This window comes from Diabrotica undecimpunctata, chromosome 3, assembly GCF_040954645.1.
Source record: "Diabrotica undecimpunctata isolate CICGRU chromosome 3, icDiaUnde3, whole genome shotgun sequence".
NCBI classification, from domain to species: domain Eukaryota; kingdom Metazoa; phylum Arthropoda; class Insecta; order Coleoptera; family Chrysomelidae; genus Diabrotica; species Diabrotica undecimpunctata.
In genome coordinates, this window is record NC_092805.1 from 31,903,930 (window position 1) to 31,929,778 (window position 25,849).

General features: G+C 33.5%; 1 protein-coding gene across 1 annotated transcript; it reads right to left on the reverse strand.

Annotated features, from left to right (window-relative positions):
* Positions 1-2,550: 2,550 nt before the first annotated feature.
* LOC140435733 (uncharacterized) lies at positions 2,551-7,319 on the reverse strand. The gene is made up of 3 exons (XM_072524453.1): positions 6,443-7,319; positions 5,398-5,905; positions 2,551-2,704 (listed from the first exon to the last, which is right to left on the reverse strand). Exons 1-3 carry the CDS (start codon positions 7,317-7,319, stop codon positions 2,551-2,553), a joined length of 1,539 nt encoding a protein of 512 aa, XP_072380554.1.
* Positions 7,320-25,849: the final 18,530 nt, after the last annotated feature.

Genomic DNA, 25,849 nt, shown 5'->3' on the forward strand with positions numbered 1-25,849 from the left:
ACGCCTATTGCATTCGATCCCTTACTGTTCCATTAAATTTGCCGTCTGCCAAGATGACCATGTCGTCCGCATAGCCGAGGACATGATGTCTGTCGTTGCCGAGTCTAGCTATCAGCTTATCTATGACCAGATTTTACAAGGGAGGAGGTACGTACGAGTCTTCCCTGCGGACAGCCTCTAGCTAATCGAGCTGACACTGTGACCAGCAGTAATCTTGCGTATATCACACGGCTTCTCATCATACCATGTTTATTCTTTTTAGAAAAATCGCCCGTTGATTGGCGATAGCCAGCAAATTAACGTCAACAAAAAATAAGTAAAACTCTTCTTACTTCTATATTACTTTTAACAGTTCCATATATGGACGAAAAACGAGAATTTTTCACTCCTTTCCCGTAGAAAACCGGAAGCGCCATTTAAGTGAGACTTTGCTTCTTGGAAGCCTTTGATACAGACGACTAATAAGAATAAGCTGGGTCAAATAGAAAGCTAGGTCGATAGAAATGAGGATGTCCTTCGACGGCTGAACCAAACAACACAAATGGTCAATAAAGAGTAAGTAAGCTGAAATAATTCGGTCACATTATGAGACAACCTGAAAAATATAAACTTTTGCATCTGATCATTTAAGAAAGGATTTAAAGGTTAACGTGGTCTTGGTAAAAGAAGAACATCAAGGCTGAAAAATCTAAGACAATGCTAAGGAAAATCGACTACATCATTATTTAGAGCTACTGTCAGTAAAGTCACGATAGCGAATATGGTAGCCAACATGATATCCAACGATCGATAACGGTCATGAAACTAGAAGAAGCATATCATCCAGTAATATCAACAAAGAGACTAATATTAAGTAAATTCCTTAATTGAAGAATCAGTAAAAAGAAACATATAAATACAAAACTAATTTGGTGTGAAGAATCTTCTGTGAATCATTAGATATATCTCATTAAATATATTCCTACTATGCACCTAACCCAATTGTTTCATTACCTAAAATCCACCATCGTGTTAATTATTTCGTTTTTTGTTAATGATAGCACGTAACGTGCCATTAAAACTCTATTTAATTCACATAAAAGACCTGATCGACAGCTAAATACTTTTATCCATTAGATATGAGACTTTTATAACATCCTTAATATAAAAAATTTCAAGTAGTTTGAATTTAAAATGCTTTATAATGGTGTTTTTGACACCAAATTAGAATAAATCCAACCAACACCTCATTAAATAGAAACAAGGATATCCATCGTTATTATATTGGTGCTTATCTATTGTGTATTTTTCTAATTACTCGTACTCGTACACTTCCTAAAATATTTCTCCTTGCAGTATTTCAACATGTTTTTCTTGACTTAAAATTAATTTTCTAATGCAAAAAGAACGTTATTATATTAATAAAAGTATAAAATAACTAGCAAAAAATATACGAATAGGAATCGTTACAGCTAAAATAATTTGCTACCGTTTTATGCTCATTTCGACCTTTTGATCTCATGAGATACAGTAATTATTATTTAGTAAATTTTTTTTAGATTTTCTTCTTTTCTGCTTTTTTCTTCTATTCTTTTCATGTTTTTCTTCAATTCAATATCTCCCACTAAGCCTTTGCCGACGTCTCTTTTGTGCACTTTACTGCAACAGCCAAGGTTGTATTTCTGTATAAACACATTTCTCTCCCATACATCTACGTAGCTCTTGTCTAGAAATTGTACACCTTCTTAAGATCTATAAATACCAAAATAGTTCTCTTTTTTTCTCTCGCCGTATTTCTCGATCAACTGCCTCAAAGCAAACAATGCATTCATTCTCCTTCTTCCTAGCATAAACTCTTCTTCTCCTATCGATATATCTCACCTTAACCTTCGCTCTACAGTTCCCTCTAAAATTTTCATTGTGTGCGACATTAACTAGTTTTTAAAGTCCTGAATGTCTCCTTTATCTTTATACAATAATACACTCTCTCTCCATGCATTGGGTATCCTTTCTTCTTCATATATCCTACTCACCATTTGCCACAAAAGATCAACCCCTTCCTCTCCTAGAACCTTCCAAATTTCCACAGGTATTCCATCAGGTCCTACTGCCTTTTCATTATTCATCCTATTTAACGCCTCGACAACCTCATCCCTCATTATCCCCGGCATTACATTATCATTTGAGATTCCGCATCCTCCGTACTCCTCTGGTGTCTTCATTTAGGAATTTTCTAAAGTACTCAAGCCATCTTTGCTTTATTTCAACATCGGCTCGTAACATCCTTGCATCTGCACTCTTGATATGCTGGACGTGAGTCAACACCTTTGATCACTTGTCCCTTGCTTTAATAATGCTGTATAACCTTTTCATCCCCTCGAGTGTTTCCAGCTCGGATGTTTCATACAGCTGTGAAGACCATCTTTCCTGAGGATTACCTACAGCGCGCTTTGCTTCGTTCTCTACTACCCTGTATATATAACGTTCTTCGCCTTATCTTCCTCTCTTTTAGATCTGTCGTACCTCCTTCTAGCCTCTTTCTTCTTCCTAACCTGCTGTTGCATTTCATCGTTAAGTTTCTTTGTCCCTAGGAGGTCCTTTTCCAGATGTTTTTCCTAGCACTTCCTTTGCAACTCGTACCACAATTTTGCTGTTGACTTCCCAAGAGTCATTTACCGTATCTTTTTCCTCAAACTCTTCGTTTGTGTCTTCGTGTAGTCGTATACTTGATGCAGAGTTCTCGTAGATGTTTTTGATTGGTGTCGTGTACCTATAATCTATTCGGCTTTGATTTAGGGCTTCCAGTACTGTTTCAAACTCTACACAATCAAAAGCCTTCTTCTAATCGACAAATGCAAGAACCAGTGGTATGTTCTACTCGATGCACTTTTCTATTAAGATCTTTATGGTATGCATTGGTCATTTGTGCCATATCCTGCCCTGAAGCCTGCCTGTTCCTTGGGCTGATAGAAATCAAGTTTAGGTGTTAGTCTCTTTGTTAAGATTTTCATAAAGAGTTTGTACATTATGTGTCAAGAGGCTGATGGGTCTATAATTTTCTAATTTAGTAATATCGCCTTTTTTGTGTAACAAGACTATCACTGCATTGTTCCAATCTTTTGGGATCGTACATGCATGTAAGCATTTATTAAACAGTTCGCTTACTGTTTTTTATAGTATTTCTCCTCCTGCTTTTATTGACTCAATAACGAGTCCATCATCACCAGGTAATCGATGGTTCTTCATTTCCTTTAAAGCTGCTCTTACTTCTGACACAGTAATGGGTAAAAGTATTTTCGATCCCTGATTTATGAGAGTCTTTTTTTTTTTTTTTTTTTTTTTTTTTTTTTTTTTTTTTTTTTTTTTTTTTTTTTTTTTTTTTTTGGCATAGACTTTTAGTCATTCAGCCAGACTCAACATGGTAAAAGAAAGATTGTCTGAGTTTATATTAAAATTAAAATAAATATACAAAACAGGTAAACAGGGTCACTCTCTTCTCGCCTAGGGGCCCATCAAGGCATTTTTTTTTTTTAAACATACAACACTAGGCCACGGTAAGAAAGGAATTTAAACAATTGGGTTAGAGACAAAGGTTACGTTATTAACTAATGTATAATTATTCACATGGTTATTTTACTATCTTTTAAAAACATAACTAATAAATCATACACTGCTCTCGAGTCTAATGATAATAGGTACTGAAGGTTCCAAGGGGCTAATATGTTGTGTTTGTGTAAATTATTTATTAATCTGGATGAAGTTATAATATTTCTGGGGCAACTGAAAAATATATGATCTAGGTTTCCTTCTTCTGTACAAAATTCACATTGATCATTATCTAAAACCTTAAGTTTAAATAAATGTTTGGGGTAACAAGCGTGCCCAAATCTCAGTCTTATGATCGTGGTAACATATTTTCTAGGTACATTAAAAAACTTATACCAAGGAGTTTTAGGAATATCTGTTTGAAGAGAAGTGTATCTATTTGGGCTAACAATGGAATATTCCTTCCATATATTATCCCACCTTTGGTATAATCTTAATTTTAAGGAAGCCAGAAAGTCGCAAGCCGTGATTTTATACGAAGTTTCTCTACCAGACATAATACTTTCTCTTGCTAATTGGTCTACATGTTCGTTATTTTCCAAACCTATATGTGCTTTAATCCAAACAAAAAGTACATTTTTGCCCCTTGTTACTAACTTTTGTTTGATATCCTTAATTTTGTAAATATAAGGGCAACTGTACGTATTTGGCAATCCCGGTTTCCCAATAGAGGTCAAAACTGATAAAGAATCTGATAATATCACTATATGGTCCGAGTTACTTTCTGTTGCATAAAGTAAGGCCTCATATATTGCAAGAGCTTCTGCTGTAAAAATAGAGATCTGGGAGTTCAACTTAAATGTGCGTTCTATTCGTTCCAATGGAATAAAAAAAGCGCATCCAGTACCGTTTGATGATTTGGAGGCATCGGTATATATAACAACGGAGTTTTCGAATTCTGATAATATTGAGTGAATAATCTTTCTATTTATGTGTATACTGTCACTATATTTTGGTACCATGATATCTGCATTTGAACCATGATATGTTGCATATGAGATGTTTTGAAGTGTATACGTAGCTTTATCTATCTCTTTTAATGCTTCCATATTATGTTGCAGAGCTTCGCAGACTAAAGGCGATTTCTTTTTTTCCCAGTATTTAGTAGACAAATCATAGCAATTCAGAGTGATGAGCTTTGTGTATAACGGTTGATTTTTTATATATGTCTTTACCAGAAATTTTTCGGTCAGGAAGTTTCGTCTGATATTTAAAGGCGGTTCCAAGGCTTCCAAATACAAGGGTTGAATTGGTGTGGACTTCATAGCACCTAAACATGTGCGTAGAGCTGAATTGTGTATTACGTTAATTTTATTTAGCAATGCATTACTGGCTGATCCATAGAATATGCTTCCGTAATCCAAAATAGAGCGAATATACGCTCTGTAGAATAATAAATTTACGTCTACATCAGCACCCCACCACGTTTTATTAATCGATTTAAGAAAATTTATTCCCTTGTTGCATTTGTTTAACATATCCTCAATGTGATCCTTCCAAGTCAAATGTTTGTCAAGTGTCATACCTAAATATTTGACCTTATTTTTTAGTGGATATTGATGTTTTCCTAATTTAATTATTTGATCATTAGGTTTATAATGTCTGGTAAAAATGCAAACCTGTGATTTATTACAAGATAATTCAAAATTGTTTTTATCAAGCCATTTTTGAAGTAGTTGATAAATACTATCCAAGTTTTTGATTGCTTGTTTATATTCTTTGTGTTCTGTGTAAATGCAGAAATCATCTGCGTATTGTATGAGGTTGAATGGTATGTTGTTTATTTTAATATTGTACAAATCCGCTACGTACAAATTAAACAGGATAGGACTCAATACAGAACCCTGAGGTAATCCTTTGTTTACGATTCTGGGGCCTATGAGCATTTGTTCTTTTCTTACATAAACTAATCTGTTTGAATAAAGATTAACAATACTATCAGCAAATTGAGCTGGAATTTGAAATATTCTTGTCATTTTTTCTTTGAGTGCTGTTAGACACACAGAGTCATAAGCACCTTCTATATCAAGAAATAATGCCGGTAAGTAATTGTTCCGGGAATAATTGTTTTGAATGTCTACAACTAGGGAAGCCAATGCATCCAAGGTACCAAAACCTTTCCTGAATCCGTATTGTTCTTTGGGTAGAAGGTTCTGTTCTAGTAACCACCATTCTAGCCTAGCCTTAAGTATTCTCTCTAGAGTTTTTTGTACACAAGATAATAAAGATATGGGTCTGTAAGCTTCAACTAATTTTAGATTTTTCCCAGGTTTGGGAATAGGAACGACAATAATATGTTTGAAGGCCGAAAAGTTAGAACCTTCTCTAATTATCTGATTAAAAATATTTAGAAGTAACTCTTTTGCATTATTTGGTAAATTAAATAGCATAATATATTTGATTTCATCATAACCAGGAGAAGTGTTAGGACGGTCACTAAGGGCACAATCCAATTCTACCATAGTAAACGGTTTTAAGAGAAAATGACTATAATTCGGATTGAATAACATTAAATCTTCGTGATTGTTCACATACGGTGGTGCAATTTTGTCGAAAAACTCTGCTATCCACGAATCTTCTAGTGGTAATGGAGCATTGACCCTTTTCCTGTTCATCCTTTTCGCTTGATTCCAAATCGAAGTAGGCGACGTTTGTTTATTTAATTTTGAGCACCAATCAACCCAGCTTTGTTTGGCTTTCGATTTCAATAATTTCTTAGCGTGTGCACTAGCTTGTTTACATTTAATAAAATTTTCAACTGATGGATCTTGCTTGTATTTTATTAATGAATTTTTTCTTTCTGCAACAATTAGATCACATTCTGCATCCCACCATGGTGAAGGAGTCCGTTTCTTACACTTAAAGGGTTTATATTGGCTAATAGATTGTGTGGAAGCTTTATTGATACAGTCTAATAAAAGATTATATTTTTCTTCTACATTTGGGGATATAGGTCCACTTTCATTTAAAGTATTCTCAATTATTTCAGCGTACATATCCCAATTAGCTTTCTTAGTATTCCATTTACTTTTGGGATATATGGTCTCATTAACAGCTCTTGGGTATTCGAATTCTATTTTTACAACATAGTGATTTGATCCAAGTGTATCAGAATCTACAGTCCAAAATGTCTTAGTAAAAATGGAAGGGGAACAAACCGTAATATCAATCATAGAATCTGAATGTCCTGGGTTTCCTTGACAAGTAGGTTGACCGTTATTCATCACAATGAAATCAAGATCCTGTAGGGTCTCTACAATTTGATCGCCAATATTATCATTTTTTGATGATCCCCACAGCGCATTGTGGGCATTCATATCACCCCCAATAATGCAAGGGTGCTTCACTTGGGAAAATAAGTTTGTCCAATCTTCTATTCTGGTTTTGGTTTTTGGACATCTATATACAGAGAGAAAACTCAAGTGAGTATTATCGTAATTAACTTTAATACCACAGGCAAGCAGCTCTTTATTGAAGTTTTTATTTAATTTTAATATTTCAAAACGGATACCCGTTTTTACCAAAACAGCGACACCAGCAAAACCGTCTGCACGATCTTGACGAACAATATTATAACCTTTAAAATTATATACAACATTATTTTTGAACCAGGTTTCACTTAAAAGAGCAATATCAACATCTTCTTTAATAAGGAAATTGAGTAGGCTGTTTTTATTTGCAACAGCTGATCTAGCGTTCCATTGCATAATTTTAAGTTTAGTGTTAAAAGCCATAAATTTAAGTACCTTTAAAAATATCCTCGAGAACAGTATGCAAACCCTTAGCTAACAAATTATTATCCAGTGTTTCTGCATCCTCAAATGATTTTACATTTTTTATAAATTCAGAAAAAAATTTGACTAACGAAATAACCATCTTGTTTTTTTCACCATCTATTGAACTATTAGGTTTATTGGGATTAGGTGGTAGGGGCTGTAATGGGCCAAATCTAAAAGGAAAGGTGGAGGAATCTGTAGGGGATTGTGAAACGGGAGTAGAAACTTTCCTTTTTTTAAGTGCATTATGTTCAGTATTAATCCTACTAGGTCCAGGATGAGTAAAGTTTGTTGATTTTTTCATATACGATCTTGGAATGGTAGGATGAGATGACATAATGTCATCAGATACGTTAGGTAGTTTTGGAAAATTTTCTTCAAGATTTGACAATATCGAAAATTTATTGTTACTAACAAATTCGGAAAAAGATGATTCTTTAAATCTTTTTGCTTCTAGAAAGGAGATTTTTTGATCTAACATAATGTTTTTAATTTTTTTTTGTTCCTCATAAACGGGACAACTTTTGGAGATCGAAATATGATCTTTACTTTTACAATGTATACAAAAAGTTTTTTGAGTGTCGCATATGTGACTATCATTTTTAATTTCTGCACATCGTATACAAAATTCTTGTGTGCCCTTGCATTGCTTAGAAATGTGACCAAATTTCAAACACTTGTAGCACTGTATTACCCTGCCTACAAATCTTTCTACTGGTAAATACACAAAATTAACTACGACATGAGTCGGCAAAACATTTCCTTCAAATGTAACTATAATATTTCGTCTGGGGACGTATTCTGTTTTACCTTCTTTATCTACCTTTCTATGCATTCTTTTAATGTCGGTAATTTTAACGGAAGAGTCTATATGTTTTTTTAAATAATCAGTATCATACCTCGTATCTACATCGTGAATTATTCCCTTGATTTCCAAGAGATGGTTAGGGATATAGGCTTTTAAATTTTCATCTTTTAATTTATCATGTGTTACTAGATTATTTGCATCCAAAATAGATTTTAAAATGACTTTAACTCTATTTTTTCCTATAGATTTAATTTCCTTTAGGTTTTTGATTTTAAGTTTTTGATACAAAATTTCCCCCACCACCATTGGATGTAAACGAGAGATGTTCTGATTATTTAATTTCTCTATATAAACGCAACAGGTATGAAAATCATAATTATTAGAGGAAATATTATACAGTTTAACTTCCCTTGTTTTGCCGGAATCCGCACCAATTTCAATATCCTTATCCATATCCATATCTGGGGAACTTGTCGCAACACTCACTTCGCACATTTGCGTCTTAATGTTATTTTCCTCCCCCATTAGGGGAGGTAAATCACTTATTTACACTAAAATTCCAAGTATTAAACCGATATATTTACACAACTTTAAATTTAAATATAAATATCGATTTTTAATTACCGCAAAAACTTATCTCTGCTTAATGTGGTTTTATCGTCTGTTCGAACTGAAAGACAAATTCAAACTGATGAGAGTCTTTACTTAGGTAAACGTAAGTTTACGGGTTATATATATTCTAGATCTTCATAGTTCTCAGCCAAGACTATTTCATCGTCTGCGAAGCATGTGTATAATTATGCGGCATTTAGAGGAATTCTAATACCACTACATTTCCTTTCCGCGTCTTCAGCGCTTGCTGTAAGTAGATATTAAATAAAGTCGGAGACAAACAACATCCTTGTTTGACTCCTTTGTTTACCACAAAACCTTTGGACATTTTAATTAGGCTTGTGTTGTTTTATAGAGTTCTTGCACGGTCTTGATTAAAGTTGCGCTGAAGGCGATGATGCTAAAGTTACAAATAATGAGAAGAATTAAATATTCTCGAAGTTTGATTCTAGATAAAAAATTAAAATACACTGGGGTGCAAAATTAACCGAACACTCAAGATTTTTTTGTTTTTTGTTGGTGTTTAGATCAAAACTTGTTTAATTTGTTTGAATTTTATTTTATGCCTTATTCGCGATAACGTTTTTGTTTGAACCTGTTTAGATGTTTTGTGCGAACAGCAATACATTTACACATACGTTTTGTTATTAATGTAAAATAGTGGCTTGGTATTAATTTAAGTTTATTATGATACTGTACCTGATTATAAGTTCGACTGTAGGTTTTTGTATTGTCTCCTGTTTAAAACATGCATTCAAAAAATGATGATACCAGAAGAAATAGCACAAGTAGTTGCTTTACAGGATGATGGGAGGAGCATTCGTTACATCGCAAATGCTTTAGGAATTTCTCGAAGTATAGTATTTGATTCAATACAAAGATTTCGGAAAACAGTACAATATACCGGGAGGCCAGGTCAAGGTAGACGAAGAACCATAAGTCAAGTTGAAGATCGCTTTCTTAGGTTACAAGCGTTACGCGATCGTACATTATCAGCACCAGTACTTGTTGAACGATTAAATGATGTCCATAGAAACACAGTTTCCGTTTATACCATTCGAAGACGCTTAGATGAATATGGATTAAGGTCCAGAATACCTGTCATGAGACCTCTAGTAACAGCAGATCATCGGAGGCAACGTTTAGACTTCGCTCGCGAACATCTTAATTGGGGTGTTGACGATTGGAGTGCTGTGCTTTTCACGGATGAATCAAGATTTAACAGATACTCATTAGATGGGCGGCCTAGGATATGGTGAAGAGCTGGAGAACGTTATCAGCAATGTTGTTTTACTCCGAGAGTTCAATTTGGTGAAGGTGGTATAATGTGGGTAGGCATTTCCCTAGAGGCTCATACAGAACCTGTTACAATTTAAGGGAGCAATTTAAACGCTCAACGGTATATTCAGCAATTTTTGAAAGATCATGTAGTGCCATTTGCCCCATTTGTTGGAGAAAACTTTCGTCTGATGCAAGATAATGCTCGTCCGCACATCGTAAAAATAACACGGGATTACTTGGATGAAGTTGTGATTCGTGCCCCCAAGGAGTGCAGACTTAAATTCAATAGAGCATGCATGGTGGGTTTGAAACCATGAATGATTTGAAGCAAGTAGTTTGTGACAAATGGGAGCAAATCCCTCAAGCAGACTTTGCTGCCTTAATCCGAAGTATGCCTGATCGGATGAGAGCCGTAATTTGGGCTCGTGGAGGTAATACACTCTACTAAATATCGTTTTCCATAAAAAAATGTTTATATTAAAAAAAATAATTTTTGTTTCTTTGCAGATTTTCAAATGTTTTCAATTGTTTATTGTTTTTTCTGTGTAACATTCTTGAGTTGTAATAAATTTGACTTTTAAATTTTGTTTATTATTAAATTCTCAATTGGGAACATCTTGAAACTTTTTTAAACGCCAGTTTTTAGAAAAAATCTGAGTGTCTGGTTAATTTTGCACCCCAGTGTACAAAACGGTGGACAAGGCAACAGTACCTATAAGGAGGTAAAATGTAAGCACAAAGGAATACCGTAACCTTAAAATATTACACTCTAAACTAGTTTGGACGTAGTTTTTAAAATAGTGGTTGATACAAATAGATTTACCATAGTAATCGCTAAATAGTGGATAGAAGATAGCATTGCAATAAAAAAAAACGGAGAAGAAAAAGAGAAGAAAGAAAAGTAATAAATGTGTTTTTCATTGGAATTGTTGGGAAATACCAGCAAATGGTTCGTAGCAAATTATTATTATATAATTATTATAGTCAAACACTTATTGAATAATTAGCATAATACCTATTACAAACAATGTTAATAGTTAAATAATAGATACAACCAATTAACTATAATACGTTCCTTGTATTTGTAATTGCAATTTCTTTTCATCTAATAGCATTTGTCCGAAACAGTGTCTATTTATAAATCACTAGAACTTGACATAATTGTATCAATATCAATGTTTATAACGTCAATATTTGCAAAGATATTATCACGACCTCTAGGAAGGTATTAGATAATGTTTTTTCTTTTTATTCAATGTTATTGCTTATGTATTTTCTCCATATTTCCGTACTTTCCAATATTTATATCAGACGTCATCAAAATTTTTTCTTACAAACAGTACATATATTTTTGTTGAATTATATTTCAATCAACTTTCGTCACCTTGCTCAAAAAAGTTAATGCGTCTAAATGTTACTATTCACGCATAATAAGCTTGATGTCTAACGCATTAAAATCGTTGTTGACAATTATCACACACACCCGTATACACAAAATGTGTGAGCAACAAGTAGATCACACCTAATTCAGCTTTAGAAACAGAGTGGAAACTAGCGTAGCTCTATTCTCACTCAATACTTGCACAGGTAACATAAATGTGGAAATATACGCCTGCTTTGTAGAATACCGCAAAGTTTTTGATTGCGTTTAACACCAGAAACTAGCAGAAATACTCAGAGTAACGTATATACATGAGGGTGACTTACGAGAATTGTACTGGCATCAGAGATAGTAACATGTTGAGATAGCCATAAAAAAAGGTGGACGACAGGGATGTATATTATCCCCACTTTTCTTTAATCTGTACTCAGTAAACATTTTCGCAGATGCTTTTGAAGGTAATAGCGCAGGAATCATAATCAATGGTAACACAATTAATAATATAAGATATTCCGATGATTCAGTCGTTCTTGCCAGCAGCCTGTCGGAATTACAGAAACTATAAATGACATTGTAGAATGTAGCGAGCGTAATGGTCTATCTATGGTTTTCCTCAAATTACAAACACAAGCTGTGTGAATTCCTAACAGAATCGTTGAACAGGTGTCACTAATCAGATACCTGTGTGCACTATGGAATAACAGTTGCGATTAGACTAAAGAGGTCTTATCAAGAATTGAAAAGAAAGACGTTTAACGTAATGAAAAACTGCTTCATCAGGCGTGATCTAGATATAACCCTTTAAATCCGAATAAGAGCTGGACTCTTTCCCCTCACTAGAAAAACGTCACGAAGTCTTTGAAATGCACCTTTATAGGACCAACCTGGAACAACAAAACAACAAACACCGAAGATCTTAACAGAATGCAGATAAACAAGGAACTGATGCCAACGATCAAAGAGCATAAACTAACGTAATTGGGCAAGTAAGGAGGGGAGACAAATACATTGATCATCGTGTGATCATCGTATTCTTCTTCTGAAGAATACGAAATGAAACAAAGCAGTTGGTAAGAAGAACAAAAAATGAACACTGAGAACAGTTTATAAAAAGATGAAAAACGACTTCTAAGGTACATAAAAACAAATATGGAAATTCATAAGAAACCAACGGAAAGAAATGGCAGAAAGTCACCAGGACCAGACGAAATAACCAACGAGCTTCTAAAACACGGAGGAGAAAGTATAACCCTAGAGATGACAAAACTTATACAAAAACTAATATTGCACTGCAAGATACCAGACGCATGGAGAAACAGAATAATGATACCGATGTTCCAGAACGGAGATAAAAAAAGACTCCAACAATTATAGAGGTATAAATATACTGAACACCGCACTTAAGCTTACCACAAAAGTCCTAACCAAAAAAGATTAATAAACTAACAACTTATCAAATGAACAACGAGGATTCAGATCTGGAAGATCCTGCGTAGATGCCGTATTTGTACTAAGACAAGAACACAAGTACACAGAAAAGGCCATCAAGTACAATAGACCACCATATCTATGTTTTATAGACCTGACAAACGCTTTGGTTCGCATCCAAGTCGAAAACGTCTTGCACCTACTGTATAAAAGAAACATACATATAATCAATATTATTAACAAAGAGGAAAATGAGGAAAAATAGAACAAAGCATTAATCGCCGAGACAGAAGATGAGCTCCAAAGATTAACACACATCTTCAATACAACAGCCAAGAAATACAATCTGAAAATATCAGAAGAAAAAACCAAATACGATGTTAAATCGAAATTGATGGGAAAATAATAAAGCAGGAAGCAAGGTTTAGATATCTGGGAATAGATATAACTAGTTACGGAGATGTTGAAGAAGAATTAAAACAACAAAGCTTAAAAGCAAGTAAAGCGGCGGAATCTCTTAATGACACAATCTGGAAGAACAAACACCTAAGATAACACACAAAAACAAAAATCTATAAAGCAGCAATAATACCTACACGGCGGAGACAATACCTGACACATCTAAAAAGAGTCGACTACTAGAAACAACAGAGATAAAAATACTCCGAGGAATATCGGGAAAAAGTCTGTTGGATGTGGAGAGAAGCGAAAACATAAGAAGACCATGCAGTATAGAAGACATAAATGGATGGGTGACAAAACGGAAACAGGAGTGAAACAAACACATTAGTAGAATGGCAGAGGATGTCACCAAATGGATCAAGAAGTATTGGCAGACCAAGAAAAAGATGGTGCGATAATTTAAACAATTTAGGAGGCTAATATTGAAGAAGAAACATTCTTTAAAGCCTACATACAAGAAGGAAGAAAAAGAAGAAGTGATCATCGTATATGTCTTAATACTTCGGTTGACTATTAAAGGAACAATTACGACGAAAAGGTCATTATGAGGAAGACAAAATTCTTGGCCCAAGGACATGCGACGTTGGCTCGGCAAAACATTGCTCGAGATCTTCCGGGCCGCTGTTTCGCGCATAGCTGTAGTCAATTGTATCGCAAACATTCGAAGGGAGGAGACGCAGTAAAAAGAAGTTATCTTTTATATATCAGTGAAGTAGGACATGCAATGGCATTCCGACTGTCAGGCCTCTTCGTTACTTGGTAAACTTCATAAAAATGATTTTTTTTTAATTTATTGTAACGTTTTTCCTTCTACATCATGTCTTCATAAATTCAAGAATATTTCAACAAATGAAGTATCTTCAGAATTATGTTGGAAAACCTGCCTGAGATAGTGGTAATGATGCCATATCCATATACTAGGCAAATTAATGTGTGCTTGTTCATTTAAAAGCTGACTAATGTTGTCGAGAAACAAACAACATAGGAGAAGTATGAAACCTTCTTTTTCCTGGGCATATTCTCCGTTAATCTCGACCTAATGGTTGTTTATAACTAATTTATTACTTTGTGTAAGTAAATACATATAATTAATTTTTCAGTTTGTTGTAAATCGCTGTTTATACATTAATTAGAGAATTTAAACAGTGTAAATAGTTCTTTTAACAATAACATATTCATGAACCAAAACCAGACGACTATGCATTACACAATTTCTTTAAATCCACTTTCTTCACAATGAAATTTTAGGACATTTACTTATAACCTTGCATACAAATCCTTGGCGATTAAATACCACGTTTAAATCGAAATCCACGTACCCGCTTGAATCTGTTGCCCAATTTCGTAACTGGTGCATGATAATAAACTTATAAATATCGATTTGTTCACTTATTTTCATGGTTGATGATGGCGAGTTTTTTAAATGTTTCTGTTGAACTTGGTGCATGTGTGTTATTGTTTACTAATTGTTGATTATCGTAGAATAATAATCTAATACTAGAAGTAAGGAAAAAACTCAAAGATTTCAGATTCGGCACCATAATTCTTCTTTAGTTCTATTACCACTATTATCACTAATGAGAAAATTTATAGCTAATACCATAGTTTTAATTTTTTATCAAAAAATTCAACTATTTGTAAATACAAACGCCTCCCTTCAGCTTAATTTATTTTGTGAGACGTTTCTCTAATAATTGCCCAGGATGTGGGTAAAAAAAGGTCGATTTGATGCACTAATTAGTAAATTTTTTAAACTGACTATGTGTTATAAAAGGTCATGTCAGGAACAACTCACCAGCAGTTTGCAACTTACAGGTTATGATTGCTAGCTTTAAGATCTACCTAGCTAAAGAAAAAAGTTTCTATGACAAATAAGAACCGAGATAGCCTCTCTTTTTTTTAATCACTATCAATTTATTTTTAACAATTGACACGAAATGAACGACATGTTTAAAAAACAGGCTTTTTCATTACAAATTAATATAATACACTTGCGAGCAAAAAAATCGACTCGATGAATTGTATTTTATGCTTAGTAATTTTATGTTGTATTACTTTGAATTAAAACAACTAATGCAAAAAAATATTGTCTATTATAGAGCTTCCAAAAATAATTATTTTTATGCAAAAATTGGCAACATGCTGTAAAATTTGCCTACTTCTGTATAGCATAGGGAATGCAGCAAACATTGTAACGGGCATATTTTATGCAATGTAGACCTCTATGAATTTGCCGGTGGTCGTCTCAGTAGTTTTTTAAACGTTGACGTGTGTGTACATTTCGAAGTGCAGTAAGTGAATATTTTACAAATGGATACTTCTTCAGTGAAGGCGCCCCACGTAATTGCATTATTACGAGAGGGCTATAGTTACAGGACTGCCGTCGGTCGCCTACTTATAATATGATACAGTCTGCAGTCTCAAGGGTCTATCGTCGATACCAGGAAATCGGCACCTACAGTCGACGACCAAGTTCGGGTCGAAGACGTGTAACGACAGAGAGGGACGAACGATTTATTGTCCTGTGTGCCTTGAGGAATCGGCACACCACAGGAGACAGGAGTTGAGCTTCAACAATCTTTGAAGAATGTACGAGATATCACTATCACTCAGTTGACAGTTAGAAAAAGACTTAAGACTACCACTTTAATTCCCAGACGAGCTAACACGTTGTTCAAATTGAACGCACGGGATTATCGGTCCATTCTACAAAATCCATTTTGTCCCTTTTACATCAAATAGAAAATCATATGATCCACGAGCTTCTTTACCAAGTTTGTGTCTTGTATAGGACACTTGTGGTGAAAAAGGTGACAGAAGTCGATAATAAACATCTTGTCGTTCACAATACTTAACGAAAACACCGTTGCTCAGTTTGGGAGCTTCGTTGGGGGTGGGTAAGCATATAGATGATAAAAAAATTGTATATCAAAGATAGATAGTAATAGAAATTAATTAGATAACAAAATATAACAGTTTGACAAAGAAAAACAATGGGCACCAACGAGTTTTAACCTGAAACTCATTAAGAAATTCAAAATTTAATAAACATATCATAGAATTATCACAAAAAATTATAAAAATTGACATATTTACCCATAAGCTGTAAAAAAGGTTACATATTCAATAATATACTTTTAAAAAAGATTTATATCGTCTCTCAACAAAACTAAAATAATAAACCTCGAAAAATTGTTTATTAATACTTAAAAATTTTATTAACAAATTCATATTAATAAAAAAAAAGACACATTTTGTCATCAATAATCTTATACTTAAGACAGATTGAAGTCTTTAAATAATTTAAATTAACTCAATACGCAAATTACTTTAATTAAAACAGTAATATCTCAACATAAAAAATAATAATTAAATGAGTATTTGACTGCAACCTGAACGAATTCTATTGGCCATTATTTCCTTTTACTTAAATTACCGTTACAAAAAAAAAACAGGAATTTCCATATTTGCTATACTTAATGAAGTATTCATGTAAATATTTTATAAAAATTTAAATTCTTAAAAGAAAGTTCGGTAAAATCAAATAAACCAACAGCACACAAAAACAACAACAAAAATTTATATGGCGCTTACATTATGGCAAAGGCACTAGCCTCTGAAAGGAACATATGCTAAACCTCTCAAAAAAAAAAATCGGTTGCCTGTAAAGTCGGTTTTACGGGCGAAGATTTTACGTGACAACGTCTTTTTCTCGGTAGAATATTTATTGATATGAATATTATTAAATTGCACAATAGGAACAAGGAATTGAATGAAAATAAGAATTGCACAAATTTTAACTATAGAAATATATTTTGTTTACTAAAACATTGTACATGTAAACTTAAACTTAACTAATTTCTATTTGAGTGATTTTCACCGATTCAACGCGCCTAATTCTCTAGTGCTGCGCGCGCAGCGGACCAATCATGTTTGAGTGGGAGAGAGACGCAAGGCATTCGCCGGTCCGGCGAGCCTCTCTCTCGTTCGGTGACTCATCGTAACAGACGTGAGCGGGCGTTACACTTTTTCATGAGTGACTCCGAGCCACAACCTAATTTAAGACGTTGTCACGTCAAAAGGTGGTTCTCTAGATGTAGAAAATACGATATCTTTGCCTCTTTGGCAAAAATATTGATAAAGGTGGTTTGGCGTTGACAAAAAGGGAGTTGTATGTGAATGTTAGCGGCAAAAAGTGAGCTGGCTCTATAAATAAACGAAAAAAAAAAAGATCTCTTAATATCGCAATTAATTAAAAACAAAGAGTAAACACTCACCAGAAAATTATGAGTTTCTCGATCATAACTTAACTACAAATAATCACGTCTGAATGCATATTGATATATAAATAACAACTAGCAACTGAGAACCAAAATTAGATTTTAGCTTTTTTATAAGTTCTTCTTCTTCTTTAAGTTCCATCTTCTATCGAAGGTTAGAAATCATCATGGCTATGCGGACTCTGTTGACTGCCGCTCTAAAAAGTTCTTAAGCCAGGATATTCTTCGTCTACCCACATTTCGCTTTCCTAGGATTTTGCCTTGCATAATAAGTTGTAATAATGCGTATTTTTGCCCTCTCATCACATGTCCTAAGTACTCAAGTTTTCATCTTTTGATAGTTAATATTATTTCCGCCTCATTTCCCATCCTTCTAGTGACTTCCACGTTTGACATTCTTTGAATCCATGATATTCATAGTATTCTTCTGTAACATCAAAATTCAAAGGCGGCCAACTTATTCAGATGGACTTGTTTTAGTGTCCACGCTTCCAAGCCATAAAGAAGAGTAGAGAACACGTAACGTCGAAGCATTCTCAGGCGTAGTTCTAAACTTATATCCCGACAACAAAGAAACTGTTTAAGGTTAATGAATGATGCACGTGCTATTTCAATATTTCAAGGGCCAATATTTATAAGTTCACCCGGACCTAATTAATGTTTGTGTGTAGTTTTGTTAAAAATATTGGTTCCTTTGAGAAAATATTAACGCTTTAGCTAAAGTATGAGCCAAAACCAATAAAATTTTGAAAGAGATTATGTGAGAATAACCTGCGAAAATGGTTTAACTTAACCACTACCGGACTTTTCAGGGCAGAGGTCAACAAAGTCAGAATAGCCATGTTAGTGTCCAATATCCGTAACGGATAGGCACCATAAGAAGAAGAATGTGAGAATAAGACGTGAATGAAGTGGTTAAAAAAAAAACGTATATTCTAACCCCAAACATAATTAACTACGAGAAGGGAAACTTAAGTACAAACACTTATAATATATATATATATATATATATATATATATATATATATATATATATATATATATATATATATTCAAAGCGATAAAAATTAATAATCTCTAGACATAGTACTGAAAATACAGTCTCGTCAAGAGTTTTCAATTCAAGAAATTGGGACATGCTACACACTTCGCTAATTTATTTCCCCGCAAGGTTCCTATTGCTCGATATTCACATTTTTGTACATGAAATGATAAATCGCTGCTCGTATTGAAATACTACATATTTTAATAACGCTAAGTACCAGTGTCCTATTTATAAGCGGCCACTATACTACTCGCGAAGTTGATCGAAGTTCAGCTAGTACGAGAGTGTAGACAGGTACTTCATGAGACTTCGCTTCACCTCGTTCTACTTCCGTTCTGTGTCGGTTTTTCGCGTTGGTGTCAAAGGGTCCGAAGTTCGAATAGGAAGTGTCACACTACCACTACATTACTCGGCTTCACGAGTATAATGTAGAGAGTCACCTTGCCTCGATTAACTTCGCTTCGGCACTTCGTCCGAAGAACTTCGATCGAAAGTGTAAACGGCGTTATAGATTAGTAAAATAAAACTTAAAATGATGATTCAACAATTTATATTTCCGAGATTTATACATGAATATAGTTTATATTCATTATAATCATTTATAATCCTTTTCCATCATATTGATCCTAAACGGGTCAAAAAACCATAGGCGTCACCCTATACTTGTTTTGAAATAAATAAAAAAAAAATTAATATTTTAAGATGCCGTCAACAATTCATTATCTTTTAAAAAATCTTCTGTAAAATAAGTGTCCACTAATCTCACTATACCTTTTTTGTGCGTAAAAGACGTCGGTATATATGCCACACGATTATTGTTAATTATACACGGGTGACTAACGAGAGAATTCAATGTTTCACGAAATAAATGTGAACAGTAATTTAAAGGTGATTATTGTTTTCTATACAAGTTATCGCCTGGCACAAAAAGAATACCTTCTTTGAACGATTACCTGGAACTACTGATAAGACTTCACTAATGATAGTTTAAGTAGTTGTTATGCCACATTACAGCTTATGCCAATAATATAAATTAGAAATTGTTTGCATCTTCCATTTAGTTTGTAGATGTACATTGTTCATGTCTTACCTACCTACGTTTTTGGTGTCGATATTTTGTTATTTGCATTTAAAAATGACGTCGACAACAGGTTTTATCCCGGTTAAGTGTAGTTTTAAAGGTGCCTTCAGTCTAAGAGAGAAAAATATAATATTAAATGTACACGATGCACTTGTACATCAACGCCCTTTAAGTAATCGTTAACGTGAAATCGTTAACATGTGTTCAAATATGACAGGGGTTGGAGAAGCAACAATTTATGGATTCCTAAAAGAAAGAAAAGGAGGAACTGTTTTATCTCCCAAGAAGAGTGGAGGGAGTAAACCCTTGGAAATTGAAGAAATACATAAAAACATGATAAGATGCAGCGTCCACTCATTTTTTTGACGTGACAACGTCTTAAATTAGGTTGTGGCTCGGAGTCACTCATGAAAAAGTGTAACGCCCGCTCACGTCTGTTACGATGAGTCACCGAACGAGAGAGAGGCCCGCCGGACCGGCGAATGCCTTGCGTCTCTCTCCCACTCAAACATGATCGGTCCGCTGCGCGCGCAGCACTAGAGAATTAGGCGCGTTGAATCGGTGCGTGCTTGTGTCTCTGTCTTTCTCGAGCGTTCTTGGCGTTGGAAAACCGAGAAAGCGTCATAATACAAGTTCACACGTGTGGTTAAAGTATCGTCAGCTGTGTCTGTAGTGAAAATGTGGAGTGCTTAGATTCGTCATTTACAACAACTACAACAATAAAGGTAAATAATTGTACACTAATATTTCATTATCGTAAACTATGATTGATTGATTAATTGTTAGATTGACACAAAAGTTGAGAAACTGAGTTTATAGGTTATGTCATACTATTGACAAATGTTGATAGTGTTAAGTAAATTATTAGTTTAAATCACCCTGCAATCAATCGTAATTCAGTCGATTGAGAAGAAACAGCGCGTTTCAACTGCAAACAACTATTGTGCAATTTAATAATATTCATATCAATAAATATTCTACCGAGAAAAAGACGTTTTCACGTAAAATCTTCGCCCGTAAAACCGACTTTACAGGCAACCGATTTTTTTTTAACAAAGAATTTCCAACATTGGACAAAATCCAAACATTAATTAGAGAAAACGAAGAGTTACCAATCATAAGCAACAAGAAATTATGGGGACTATTGAGAGAGATGGGATTTCGTTGGCAAAAGAATAGAAGAAAATCCGTTTTAATTAAAAAAGATTACATTGTATGTTGGAGACGAGATTATCTAAGAACTATTAAAAAGTATCGAAAAGAAGGGAAAACAATTTTTTATTTGGACGAGACTTGGTTAAATGAAGGTCATACTGTACCATTTCTATGGGTTGATACAAATGTGAAAAGTTCCCGTCAGGCATTCATCGAAGGTGTATCTACTGGAATAAACAATATTCCCGTTGGAAAAGGACGCAGACTCATAATAACCCATATTGGAAACGAATACGGTTTTGTCAATGGTGGATTATTAAGTTTTGCCTCAAAATCAACCAAAGATTACCACGAGGAAATGACTACTGACGTTTTTGAGGAATATTTTGAGCAAATGTTGGATTTAATTCCAAAAAATTCTGTCATAGTCATGGATAATGCTAGTTACCATTCAAGACTAGCAGAAAAATTGCCAACAACGGCATGGAAAAAAGGAGAGATAATCGAATGGTTGGATAAACACGCAATTGAGTACAAAGGGAATTCGACAAAAAAGGAATTATTACCTATTGTAAGGCAATTGAAGAGTTGAAGATTCCTTAGATTCTGAAGAAAGCAGTGAATCTTTATTATGTATTATATTTAAATATTTATAAATTATTTTATATATAACCAATAAAATAAACATCTTACATTTCTTGCAAATTCATTAGTACCTGTTAATCTCCATGACTCCGATACTGGCAACTTTATTTAGGGATGAGTAACCCTCAAAACTATTTTATTCTATTCTGCTTCAACCTTTATACCTGGTGGTTATACTCAATTTAAAATTGTTTTCCTATATATTTCTGTAAACTTGTTGACAAATATCTATTTTTCATTGAGTCACCCGTATCAACAGTTAAGGGATTTGCATACATAATGTGCTATCAATACGATGGAAATGGACTATATAAACATAAACTCAAACGATAAAAATGGCCAATATAAACCTATTATTATTAAATGTGTAAATCTAAACGAAGTCAGCAAATGTGTCCGATGTTTATGATTTTTTTATTGAAAGGAAATTGGAAATATACAAAAAAAATTATATATTTTAGGAATTTAAAGGAACAGTACTCACGTTTAATAGTGTACTCGTCACATATAACGATCAACTGCACATTTGGTACATAATTTTGCAAAAATTGTAATAGTAAAAAAGTCAATAACTTACCAAAAAGTATTTTTACGAAATTACAAACGGGTCTTACCTAGAACAAAAATCAAGATTAGGATAAGGTATTTTATAATATCAAATAATCTTATATGACATACATATATTATATATATTATGATTATGAAATATATTTGAAAATTAACTAAAATTCCTATTTTAATTAATATCAATAGAATCAAAATCAAATCTGAATAATTTTCATTACAGACGCCAAATTATTAATTCGATTTTTATTTCACATCAGAGTTCTTATTTTGGTTCAGAAATACCTTTGTATTTTTCTAGTCTTCAATAACAACAGGAGTAAAGAGAAATAAATAAAATTCAAACAACCGTCATGTCAGCTGATTGAAGATGAAAATGATAAATGGGAAACCAAAAAACAGCTTTTATTAAACAACACTTATTAAACGACTAGATCCACTCCAGAAAACCAATGAGAATGCTAGAAGTATCCTGGTTCGGCCACAAAACATAATATGGCGATCTTTCTGTCAGGTTTCAATCCAAAAACGGAAGCTCAGGAAATACTTAACTACCTAAAAGAAAGAAAATAGAATGAAAACGTTATCTGCGAAAAAACGAAAACCAGGACAGATAAGTACAAAAGTTCACTTAAAATTACTGTTCCAGAACTAAAAATACCTCATTTAATGCAGCAAGAATTATGGCCGAACGGTGTAATTTTTAACCATTTTCAGAATGTACAGAGGCACCCCAGTGTCAAAAGACAGTCTACGTCTACGGTACATACCAAAATAAATTATGAACTTAAATACGCAATCAATCAGGAACAAGTCTCGATGCCATTAATTTTATCCAGAAGATCATGATGAATGCTTTGCTCTTTGATTAACTGACCACTGGAAAACAGACGAACAACTGAGGGACTACAATGTGAGGAATTTTAAACTGATCTCTTCATATTGTAGAAGGAGTTCACAAGTGCACGGTGGCCGTGCGGTATACATCAAAGACACGTTTATTGCAAAAGCCCGGGAAGATATTTCTGGTTTATCAGAAAGATCCGTGTTTGAGCTGCAGAGGTGCGAATTAATAAAAAGATTATAATCCTATCCATCTACCGAACAGAAGGTCCACAAGTTTTAATAAATAAATTAGACCAAATACTTTGTGATTTATTTGACAAGGACTTCATCATTTTTCTGGCTGGTGATTTTAACTTAGATACGCTGCTAGAGGGTACGGGTGGCCAGACACATTAAAAATGTTTTTGAGCACCTTGAGTACCTTGAGCGTACAAGGCAAAAAAATCCAGTGCAGATAATATTTTTACAAATCGTGACATATTTGATTCTGTTTTATTTAATCCTCATACATCTGATCATACTGCTGAAAAGGTAAAATCTGAATTAAATAAATTTGAGTCAAATATAATATTGAAAATAGAATATTTAGCATTAGAGGTAGATTATCAGTGGGATGCTTTTATGAATATACGAGTAGTTCAGAAAATTGTTATACAATGTTTTCCACTCAATCTCGAAATTATTATAAAGAACGAATTGAAAATAGCGAACATGAAACTAAAAGAGATTAAGGGTAATTCCAAAAATTAAGGTAATTTCTGTTTAGAGGGTGAACCTCAGATGCTTTCTAACGAAATAAATCAATGTATGGCAAATGCAACGTCGGAGCTGTAAAGAAAATAAAGCATGTAAAAAATTTTTAAATTAATATCTAACAAAATAATCATTACATGTTTCTAACTAAGGTTTCAGAGAAAGAAATGCAATTTTTAAGTTATTTATAATAAATAACTTAAAAAACATGTTTCATTAAATATGTTTCATCAGAGATTTCTCTTCCTCTTTCTTTTATAGTTAATGCTTCTTTCAGGCAAGGTAAATTTCCTCAAAGTTGACAATGTGTCAAGCCACTACATAAAAAGGTGATGTTACTAAGATGAAGAACTATAGACCAATAGGCATTCTTCCACCATTTTCAAAAGTATTCGAAAAAGCGATATATTCCAGACTCTAAAACTTTTTTACTACAAACAACTTTAGTAGTTCGCAGCAAGATTTTCTTCCAGGGAGATCTGTTGAGACAGCTACCTATGATTTTATATCAAAATTTTTAAAAAAATTAGAGGCAAAGATGAAAACACTATATGCTTTTTTAGACCTATATAAGGCTTTCGATAGCCTAGGCCTAGATCATGTTCTCTTATTACAAAAATCACATAGTTATGAAATACAAACGACCTTCCAAATGTGGTGGTTAGTGGTTCCTCAAATCTTGTAAATTTCCCTAATGACTCAAATGCGCTGTTCTGGGAAAAACATTAGGAACACTCCTTACAGTTGCAGAGCAAACTCTAAGCAAGACTGAACAGTGGTTCAGTTGAAATAGGCTGTTGCGTAATACTGATAAAACAGTTTTTTTTACTTTACTATAGAACCAGCCAGTTATGAGAACAGTTCCCAGATACAATATCACAAAACACAGAACCTGCTAGACCAGTTAAATTTCTTTATATGTTATAATATATACTTTATATACTACAGCCTACACAAGGAATAATACAAGTAAAATAACAATAACATGAAAGGATTATCAGACAAACTTAAAAAGATAGGAAATAAATTCAACATTTCAACAACATTCAAAACAACAAACGCATTGAGATCTATTTTATTTACAACTAAACCTAAAAATAAACAATAAAGAACAAAGAATTGTATTTATAAAATACCTTGTGAATGCGATCAGTTTTATTTAGGTGAAACATCAAGGCCATTAAATGTTAGAATAAGTGAACATCAATCTTATATTTAAAATAGAGAATTTGATAGATCTCAAATCAATAAACATGGATGAGAAAATGAAAATAGGGTTCACTGCAATGATTCAAATATAGTCCTAAAAGAGCTAAAAAGACAAAAATCAAAGAAGCGGCTCGAAATATGCTAAATGAGCCTAATTGTGTCGCAAATTCCTCGGCAGAATGCAGTAGGGTCTGGTTACCCATATTAAAACAGGAAGTTAGTAAAAAGAAAATGCCACTATTAGTAAGTCAGTAACATATCGAGGATACATCATTAATTTTTTTTAAATATCAAACATATAAAATCAGAATTTGGTGTTTATTGAGAGTAAACTAAATGTCACATCAAATACTTACCATGTCGGGATAGTATTATGGAAGTTTTTTTCCTCATGATTTACTAAGCAATCGCCAACAGGAGAATTTTAATGTCATCATGGCATGTGGTTGTCTTTTTAAAGACGAATTACATGCTATGATTTTTTTCTGACGGATATTCTCAAGTTAAAGTTGATTTCATGTAATCGAATGAACTATCTTACAAGTCGTCCCAGGAACGCAACTCAGCAATATTGGCAATATCATTTTAAAGTCGTCTACTTTAAAATGTATGATACATGTCTGAATTGTTAATATAAATGAGTCAGATAAAATTAAATTATTAGAAGAATTTTTCACCAAGTAGAAAAAACAAATTTTGTTAAATTTATTAATGTTTGTATTTTGAGAACGATTTCCGAAGTGAAGATTGAAACGTCAATAAACTTATTTTAAACCTCAATTGTGGCTTATTCCCAGTAAAATAGTAATTACTTTAAAATGCCACAAGAAAATAGCTTCAGAACAATATCCTATGTTTATTATCGTTAAATTTTTGGTTTCCATAGTTCAATTTTACTTTCCCTGATTTTTAGTTGTTCTTCTTTCTTCAGTGTCGTT